The sequence below is a fragment of the Topomyia yanbarensis genome, chromosome 3, assembly GCF_030247195.1.
Source record: "Topomyia yanbarensis strain Yona2022 chromosome 3, ASM3024719v1, whole genome shotgun sequence".
NCBI lineage: Eukaryota > Metazoa > Arthropoda > Insecta > Diptera > Culicidae > Topomyia > Topomyia yanbarensis.
The window spans coordinates 128388181-128398028 of NC_080672.1; the positions used below are offsets into that span (position 1 = coordinate 128388181).

General features: G+C 39.9%; 1 protein-coding gene across 7 annotated transcripts in view; it reads left to right on the plus strand.

Moving 5' to 3' along the window:
- LOC131694333 (serine/threonine-protein kinase 10-like) overlaps nucleotides 1-8203 on the plus strand; it is a 79763-nt gene extending 71560 nt beyond the window's left edge. For 4 of the 7 annotated variants that reach the window (XM_058982990.1, XM_058982993.1, XM_058982991.1 and 1 more), the window contains 12 exons: nucleotides 1313-1511; nucleotides 1596-1906; nucleotides 1965-2108; nucleotides 2229-2270; nucleotides 2979-3054; nucleotides 3132-4586; nucleotides 4917-6112; nucleotides 7071-7316; nucleotides 7383-7537; nucleotides 7601-7769; nucleotides 7830-7936; nucleotides 8038-8203. In XM_058982990.1, coding sequence (XP_058838973.1) covers nucleotides 1313-1511; nucleotides 1596-1906; nucleotides 1965-2108; nucleotides 2229-2270; nucleotides 2979-3054; nucleotides 3132-4586; nucleotides 4917-6112; nucleotides 7071-7316; nucleotides 7383-7537; nucleotides 7601-7769; nucleotides 7830-7936; nucleotides 8038-8188 — 4251 coding nt within the window. In that variant the 3' untranslated portion in view covers nucleotides 8189-8203. The remainder of the gene's footprint in view (nucleotides 1-1312; nucleotides 1512-1595; nucleotides 1907-1964; nucleotides 2109-2228; nucleotides 2271-2978; nucleotides 3055-3131; nucleotides 4587-4916; nucleotides 6113-7070; nucleotides 7317-7382; nucleotides 7538-7600; nucleotides 7770-7829; nucleotides 7937-8037) is intronic. The other 3 variants (XM_058982994.1, XM_058982995.1, XM_058982996.1) reach the window with 3 other exon arrangements.
- Nucleotides 8204-9848: the final 1645 nt, after the last annotated feature.

Sequence of the window (9848 nt, forward strand, 5' to 3'; positions counted from 1 at the left end):
TCTTCTTCTTATTTTCTGTTACAGTACTGTTAAATTACAGCGAAACAACAAGAGATAAGGATAGAGTGTCAAAGAACAAGTTATATAGAATATTAAGAGGCAATAAATAAAAAAATGCTATGATCAATTTTGTTAATCAATAATTAGAGAAATTACAAAACTCCGAAGAACGCTAATTTTGAACTACCTTAACAGTGAAAATTTGCTTAGTATTCTGAAATAGGTATGTATACACGTGTGTATTATTCTGTTGGAAATTTTCTCAGCTTTCCTACGAAACCTTAAGAATATTCACATGAAGCATATTTTTGAGACTAAAGCCTGTTAAGCACTAATTCGACAACAAAAAAGCTGAATAAGGATATGTCAAAATACGAGAAGGGATATAATATGACGTTGAACAACAAACCATGGATCGGTCTAAAACACAACTTTTGCAGCGCAATATGCACATATGCTAAATTAAATAGACCCAAATAAGGTATTACGTTCTTATTGTGGGCACTTGAGCCTATTTCCTACTAACTTCGCATTATGCTCTGAATGTATAATAATAATTACGTAATTAGTGCAGGATCCTACAGAAAATTCTGTTTTCCATCTCAATAGTGGAAAGAATCTGTCGATCTAACGAAAAAAAAAAGATTGCGAACATCGGATATATGAGAAGGAGCATGTTTATTTGCATAATTATTTATGATGTGGCCGGATTTTATTGTTAGAAAATGTTTTTTTGATCCCGCAAAATGCGCGTAAGTGTCTCTGTTAACAGGTTCACCCAACCCTATTTGGGCCCTTCGTTAATAGCAATAATATGAAATTTACACGATAAATAAATTCAGTCTACTGGAAGCCTACCCACATCGACTGAAAATACCTTGAACTGATGGTGGCTTCATAGGGACCATTCATAAATAACGTAAAACAAAAGTGACGTAGAATTGACTCCCCCACCCCGCATGTAAGAAATTGTCAAAACATTACTCTATTAACCCGTCCCTTTTACGTGACAAATTCTTTGAAAAAAATTCTCCAGTAAAACATGCTACGATTTAGCTTACTCCTCCTCCCATATATGTCACAACATGTCACAATTTGCCTTACCCCTCCTAAAAGCGGTACTTGATTTATTAATGGTCTCTTACTACATACGTACGTACACAGGGACATTTATTATCGAATAGTTTTCATGACAGCCATTCCGTTCGTTATATTTATCAATCGTCCGCATATTATATTTTATTATGATTTGTTCGTAAGATTCATCGAATCGACAATAAATTTAACACCCTATCTTCGTTTTTAATTTCAGATGCTTATCGAGTATTGTGATGGTGGTGCCTTAGATAGTATTATGGTGGAGTTGGAGAAACCTTTGACTGAGCCCCAGATTGCTTACGTTTGCAAGCACATGGTTGCCGGTTTGTTTCACTTACACAAGAACAAGGTGATACACCGTGATTTGAAAGCCGGCAATGTGTTGCTAACGATGGACGGTGGCGTTAAGCTGGGTAAGTGCACACAGGGAAGCTAAAGTATCACCCATCTGAATAGGGAATATAATATAAACCGTTTTGTATTTCTGGTTTTTCTAGCGGATTTCGGTGTTTCTGCGAAAAATAAGCACACACTGCAGAAACATGATACCTTTATCGGCACACCGTACTGGATGGCCCCGGAGCTGGTGCTGTGTGAAACGTTTCGCGACAACCCGTATGATTTCAAGGTGGACATTTGGTCTCTCGGTATCACGTTGATCGAGTTCGCCCAGATGGAACCACCCAACAGTGAGATGTCGCCCATGCGAGTGTTGCTCAAAATCCAGAAAAGTGATCCACCGAAACTGGACCAACCATCCAAGTGGTCTAAGAGTTTTAACGAATTTCTCGCGAAGGCGTTAGTAAAGGTTGGTATCTCCGTCAAACTGATAGGCAGAGTATAATATTTGAATTTGATCTTTCTAGGATCCCCAGCAGAGGCCTTCTACAGATGTCTTAATGGGTCTATCATTCATCAGTGGGAATCTAGATTCAAAGCCGATCAAGGATCTATTGCTGGAGTACAAGGCAGATGTGGTCGAAGAAGAGTTGGTGGATGAAGAGGCGGAGGTAATTACTAGTTTACATTTAATGTCCGCGTCAATTGTACGTTTGACAAATTCAAACTCGTTTTGTCTCTTCTCCTATTACACGCTGCTCGTGAACAAATAAAATGAATGCACTTATTAGAAAGCTAAAAGACAGGCGAAGCGTAGATCGCTTTATCAGAGGGTTGGTAAGTTTGTCAGACTAGAGTGTTTGAAACCAAGAGACATACATCATTATCGACGGCGGAGGTGACTCATCCTCGCAGTTGGTTCCGATTATTCCAAATTGATTGTTGTAATTCGCTCGTGAGTGTTGAAGCCTTCTACTGGTTATTGGCATACAACTTTATAAAATGAGAACATAATGGGAGAAATATATATTCTCCATCTTTGGTGTGCTGTAAATATCAACCTACCATTCATTTGTTTGAATGACTGGTGTTCACATTCACTCACGTATTTTTTTACTTTTTCTCAGTTTTACAGTAGAATGAATGTGCATCTAGCGTGTAAACTTCTAGTCTGGCAATTGTTCAATAGTTTGTAGAAATTTGTATGGTTCATTTTATGGTTTCCTTCGCCATACCATTGCTTTCACTGGTTTTGTATGTTTTATCAGTTAATTTCAAATCAAGATCAGTTGGATTTCAGACGGTTTTTTAATTTAAGCAAATGTCTATTGTATCTGTTTAAATGAGATCATTTTGTACTTCCCGAACATCTGTTATCCAATTTGTTCTAATTAATATATCAGCCTAATTTTCATTTAGCAGTTTAGGTTCAATACTGTTGGTTTTCAATTTTCCATTCAATTGGCTGCCAAAGCAAACAAAAATTAATTACTTTTTTTCTTCTCTTACCCTATTTCTTTCATTGGTTATTCATATAACAGGAACACCGCAGTTCTGCGCTCCCACTCGACTTGGACGATGACTCATCATCGCTGCAAAGTCAAGAAACCTATAAACGTAAGTTTAGCTCTGCTACAATACCGAAATTATCTACGGCTTCGGGCTATTACTATAATGTATTTATTTTTGTCAAGTTCCAGATACTCCCACGTCCTTATCGAAATCATCCAGAGATTCAAAAGAATCGACACCTGTTCCTGCTGAAGATGATAGTAATGCAAAACCGGCAGCACCTGGAGCATCGACAGCAACTGCTACCACTTCGCCAGTGCAAACGCCATCTGCTGTTCCAAATTCAGCACCCAGTTCGAAACCAGCACCATCTGCCGCACCAACCCCTCCAACCGTGGCAAGTGATAGTAATAGTAATGTACAAAGTGATGCTAAAAAATCACCAACTTCGGTTCCTGCGCCAGTGTTACCAACAGCCAACGCACATCGTTCCTCCAAAGAGGAGGTCGAACCTAATGACAGTATGGTTAACACAAGTGGTACTAGCAGTAGTAGCAGCAGTACTGAGGTTGAGAAGAAAGGCGTCATTAAGAAGGAGAAAGGCCCTGCTCCTCCGCCACCGCAAAGTCCGTCATCGCCAAGTAGTAGGAGCGCTTCGGCTAGCGTCGGGGTCAGTTCCACTGTTCAAACATCTGTTCCTTCTACCCCTACGGAGATGTCACAAACTCCGATTAGCAGAGGCGTTGATCGCCCTGATAATATTGTGATTTCAAAAACCCCTTCATCACCCGTAACAATAGATCGACAATTAAGTAGCGATGAGTTGATCAAGTCTCCCAAGAAAGAGCATGCTCCTTCCCCACCGAGGCAACTTTCAAAAGAGAGTCCTTCTTCTTCTCCGCATCCTTGTGACGAAACTGTCGCAGCATCCAGCTCTGTAAGCCGAAGACTAACGTCAGAAGAATTACACGTCGACGAGCCCGCATCGCGAACTGAATCACCTTATCCCAAAGAACAACAACCAGTTAACACAACTGTTGCCATTCCTAAACCAATGCTTCCGTTTGATGACGAACAGCAGCAGTATTCTTATCACTCCATCCCTCCACCTCTCTTGCCGGACGATGATATCCGAATAACATCGACACCGAACAAGCCGAGCAATAATAATACGTCGATGATCACGATCAATAATGACACCGTACTAGCGGATCCGTCCAACAGTCTTGCCACTAACGTCAGCCAAATCACCGTAGTCACTAGCCATCCGCCAGTGATAATCGATAATTCAGTCCTTCCTTCCGGTTCCTCATCGTCTGCTTCCTCCACGAAATCATTCGGATCCTCCCAGCGAAGATCGCGGGTCATATCAGCAAAGGGCAGCGACGAGGTGGTGATTGTTTCCAATGAGCTGAACAAAACCCATGTCAACGAATCGTCTACGGATGACGATTTTCAGTCGCTGGACAGTTTGGAGAATCTTTCGCCCAAGTTCAAGAAACAGCAGCCTGGTGGGGGGCAGATTGCACGTAAGCTGGACGAAAGTGAGGTGCTGATCGTTAGTCCGAGTTATATCGGTGAAGATCAGGAGGAGCAGCACGAACAGGATGATTTCATTAACGATGAGCTGTTTATAGGTGAGTAGTTGGCGATAAAACCAAGCTCAATTTCAAGTGCGACCAGTTTAAAAACATGTTTATATATTTTGTTTTTGATAGTGTTGCTAGTCAGTTTGTTCTTGGTTTTTATTATTGTGTAACAAAAGATGCGAAATGTTTTTGTTCTCCTAAATCTTAAAAATATGTTTTTTGTGAAACAAATGGTACACACACACAATTGGGATTTTTGCACTACTAGTGATCTGAATAATGTAAATACACATTATTTATTCCAGCTGATACCTACTCCCAATCACACGACACACAACTGATTATAACAAATTTGAAAATTATTATTTTTAATTACAGGTAATAGTAATAATCATAATAACAGTAAATTATTGGACACTAGTCATGTTTCGGTGGTCACCGTTGGTGAAGAGGAAATCAAGGTTAAGGATTCTTCACATCACGCAAACCTAATCAACAGCGGTATCAGTCACCACCACCTACACCAACAACAGCAACCGCATATGTTGAATCATCATCATGATTCCATTAGTGACCTGTCGAACGTCAGCTGTGGTCCTAGCGAATCCAGCGATGACGTTAAGGTAATGGATGTCATCCTAACCCATCCGGGGGCTGGAACGACCAGTACTAGTAGTGTAAGTACGGGCAGTACGGTAACCACAGCAGGTGGTTTTGCTCAGCGGTCGCCCTCGGGATCATCGATTTCATCGCCGCTGCGAAGTGGTTCTAGCAATAAGTTAAATGGAGACTTCAACCGGAGTCGGGAAGATGTCAGTATCATAGTGAATAAGCGTAAGATTGTAGAGAAGCAAAGGATTTCGCCCGACAGTAGTGTCGGATCGATGGATGGTGGCGGTTCGGTACGATCGGCAAGTACACCATTACATCACCATCAACCGCAGCCGCAGCAGAACGTAGCTGGGGGTAAACATCTTGATCGAAGTGATGCTGAGAGCATAGCCACCACAACTAGTCACGACAGCCGAGAACAGTCTGTAGATGAAGAGGTACAGCTTCGTCGAAAACCGCCAGTGGTTGACATTGAGGAGGACAAAGTCCCGCCCATTGTTAGCAATACTAGAACAAAACCTAGCCAACGAAACTTCAGCAAGGAGGAGATTCATCTTCAGAACCTTAAGAAAAAAACGCGCAAAAGAACGCGAAAATTTGAGATTGACGGCGTTCAAGTTACGACCACCACCAGTAAAGTTATCTACAGTGATGAAGATAGCAACAAACTGTACGACGATCACCTGTTCCGAAAGCAAGAACTGCGAGAACTTAAAATGCTTCAGAAACAAGAGAAAAAGCAATTTTACGAACTTCAGCAGAAGGAAGCGATTGCCAAAGAGCAGCAGGAGAAGAAGTTCGAGCAGGAACGGTTACAGCTGGAGCGTACGTTTGAGGCTGATATGGATGTGCTGGCACGCCAGCACCGGCAAACGGTGGAAAAGTACGAACAACAACAAGAGACTGAACTTAGGAATACATCGAAAAAGATTCGTGCAGAACAGGAGCGTGATTTAAAACTGGTGAGTTGTGGTTCATAGCTACACATGGGTTTGGGTAATATTGCATAAAGGTGTTCAGTATAACGGACATTTGACATAACGATTATTTATTATAATGGCCATTTGGTATATTTCGAGAATTGGCCACAGTGACGGTCTTTTTGGCATAACGGACACATGCATTTTTACTTTTATATTCCAAGTAGTGGTCATTTGGCATAACGTTCATGTGGCATTATTTCCATTTGTGCATATAGTGAGGGTTATTTGGCAAAACGGACATTTAGCATAAGTTTAAAAAGTAATCACACTAAATGTTATTTGAAATCATTTTGTATTGACAATACGTGGCTAGAGTGCAGCCCAAATATTAGAGTGCCTGCCATGTTGTCATGCGGAGGTCAAAGGTTTGTTTGCCAGGGCCGCCGCTTTGGACGGTGGTTCGGCAGTCACCGCACCTGGCGTACCCACAGTGGCTTTGCGCCTCTTCGGATCCGGAAAAATCGCATTACACTTGCTACGTCTCAAACACTAGAGCAGTCTAGAAACCGATAGTTTAGTAGAGGTTAATACCGTTTTTAGAACTTAGCGATATCTAGAAATGAGAAAAATTAACGTACTGGCGAAAAGGTCTGGATGTGTGGAAAAATTTCATAAGGTTAGGAGTTTTCATTATCTGGAGATGTGCGTCCGACGGGTGCGGTTTATATGACCATAGCACGACGATAATCAGTGTGATCGTTTCACAAAAGTATGCCAAATGAGTTTTTGTGTAGTTATTTCTCAAAATTATGCCAAATGTCCGTTATGTCAAATAACCTTATTCCAAATGGCCCACTTCCTGGTTACGTTTTATACTTACCTACTCGGCCGGTAGACGCATAACTTTCCCATGTTCTATAGGATTCCCTATATACATGGGAATGGGACAATTATGCGTATAGCGGAGGTACTGGAAAATAATATTTTCTTTTCATAGTTCCGAGACAGCCTTAAGCAAGAAATTCGACTGCTCAAGCAAGAAGTGGATCTGCTACCAAAGGAGAAGCGAAAAGATGAGTTCCGCAAACGGAAAACCGCAATGGAACTCGAACATGAGGAACGTGAAAAGAGTTTCCTGACCACTTTGTCAGAGAACCACGAGCTAGCCTTGCGGAGGATCAGTGAAATATATCGGGAAAAATTGTCCGCAGCCGATAAGGGTTATCTGCAGCAGAAACAGACGGTAATAGATTGTACTCTAAAAGAGATTTTTTTGGCCAGTGTTGTAAATTCCAATTTTTTTCATCAGGCTATGCGAACTCGTGAAGCTATGCTCTGGGAGCTAGAAGAAAAACACATCCACGATAAACATCAGTTGGCGAAACGGCACGTGAAAGATATTTGCTTTATGCAGCGGCATCAGATGATCATTCGTCACGAGAAAGAGTTGGATCAAATCAAAAGGTACAGCAATTGTAAAAATAATAGTAACATACAAAGCATGATTTGGTTTTTAATTCCATACAGAATGATTTCCCGAAAAGAGGAAGAGTTGTTGAAACGACAGACCATTGAAAAACGTGCCCTGCCAAAGCGGATTCGAGCCGAGCGGAAGGCTCGTGACATGATGTTCCGTGAGTCGTTACGAATTTCGATGACCACTGATCCTGAGCTGGAGCGGGAAAAATTGAAGAAGGTAAACCTTGATTTGAAAGTTTTTTCCAATACGAATTTATGTTATCTTCTTCGATTCTAGTTCCAAGAGCAGGAGAAAAAACGCTATAATCAAGAGCAAATACGTTTCGAAACCAAGCACAGCAAACAGTTGGAAGAATTGCGAGCTACCTCAGATGGTTCCATAAGGTGCGAAGCCACTTGAATTAAAGTTAATTGCAGTAGTGACTAGTTGTAAACTTAATAGCAAAGTTTTTAATAAAATTTTACGTTTACTTTTAATTAAATAGGGAGCTTGAACAGTTGCAGAATGAAAAACGCAAGCAACTACTGGAGCATGAGACGGCAAAATTGCGCGAATGTGACGAAGCACTGCAGAAGGAGTTACGAGAATGGAAATCACAGCTATTGCCGAGGAAACAGGTAAATTTCTTAATATAATGTGCTACGTAGAAAAATTTATCTTTTTGTTGTATTTTGTATACTCGTCAAACGAAAATATTTGTAGATTTGCTTTATATTATATTCGATTGCTTGATTTCTCAGAAACGTTTTTTTGTTGCATTCAGATTTCTTCATGCATAGTCAGTCGTGCTAAAAAGTAACTTTTCAGATAAAACTGTCAAAATATGTAGATTATAGGTGCCTTCGGAATATCGCTCTGGCCATTTCAGAATGATTGGCCTCACTTTCTTTTTGGTCGTTTTGTTTTTTCTACCCTTGTCACTTTTACCCCGATGCAGTGATTTCCGAAGGCAACTTCATGACTAAATATCGAATCAGTCACCTCATATGATACCGAAAATATTTAGATCTATTGGCAAAAGTTGCCAAATCATAGATACAGAAGCGTTTAGAAGTTTTTGTTTACCCTTGAACAGCTGAATATTTACTATTACCAGGCAGTGCAGTGGAAAGAAAAAAAACCACCATCTTCACTCGCGCTTAACTTTAAAATCAGGTTCACTAGTTCGTTTAAACCTAGCTTAAGCGTTAAGCGAGGATGAAGAAATCGGCTCTAATTGCATAAAAAATTGTATTTGCTGCATATGTAAGAAGCACAATAGAAATATTTGTGTTGTTTTTAGTACCACCCCTCTTTGTAATTTGAGCACCGATTTTCTAGATTGTTCATTACGTCTAGGAATACGCAAAAAATCGTATTTGACGTCAGGAGGGATTTTAAAGGATGAAAGAACACTGTACAAGCTGTACGCACAATGCGAATCAAAATTTGGTCCATTTGACATTATTCACTTTATCGAATATGCAGCTGTATGAATAAAAAATTCTCAGCGTTTTTTCCAGCTTTTTGCGTGACTGTTCAATGGTAAATATTCAGATTTGAAATTTGGGCACAGACTGTTTAGTAGTACACGTTCTACAAACTCAATTCAGTCTCAGTATAACGCGACTTTACTCAAAACTGGGGTAGTTACAATCAGATAATTTATGATGCACCTGCACAATATCGAACACTTTTTAGCAGAACATTGATCGGATATCAAGGTAAATTTCTTACCCATTTTTGAGGAGATGAATTGTTAGTTGAATTGGGTACTTTTTACACAATTAACTAAAAAGTGCATTTACCTAAAAATTGGTGATGCCACTAATAAATTTACATTGACGCACAACCAAAGTTCAATTGAACAGGGCTCCATATTTGGCAGAGGCAGTAATGTCTTTGTGATTGGTGCTACCATTTTTGAGTAACCTCGAATTTATTCAGTGTTGAGTACAGTTTGTTCTGTGTATTGCGCAAAGAATTAACCCTTAAAAGTGCGTTGCTGTTTTAAAACAACATTGTCAAAAACATCTTCAAGTAAAACAAAATTAAAAAAAAAATATTTGCGCTTTTAAGGGTTAATTGCTTTAACAAATGATAAACACAAAAATAATGTTTTCCTACGGGATATGACATTAGAATGAAAAATGTGTCGCATTGTTGTGGAACCTAGAATGTTTTTTCCAAACTAATTTATCGCACGTAGATTTGAATTACCATAACGAGGTGACAGATGCGATATCTAATCATCAGTCAGCATGCAGTATGATATATTTACATAAACTAATTGGCTTGTGATATAGAATAACCGAA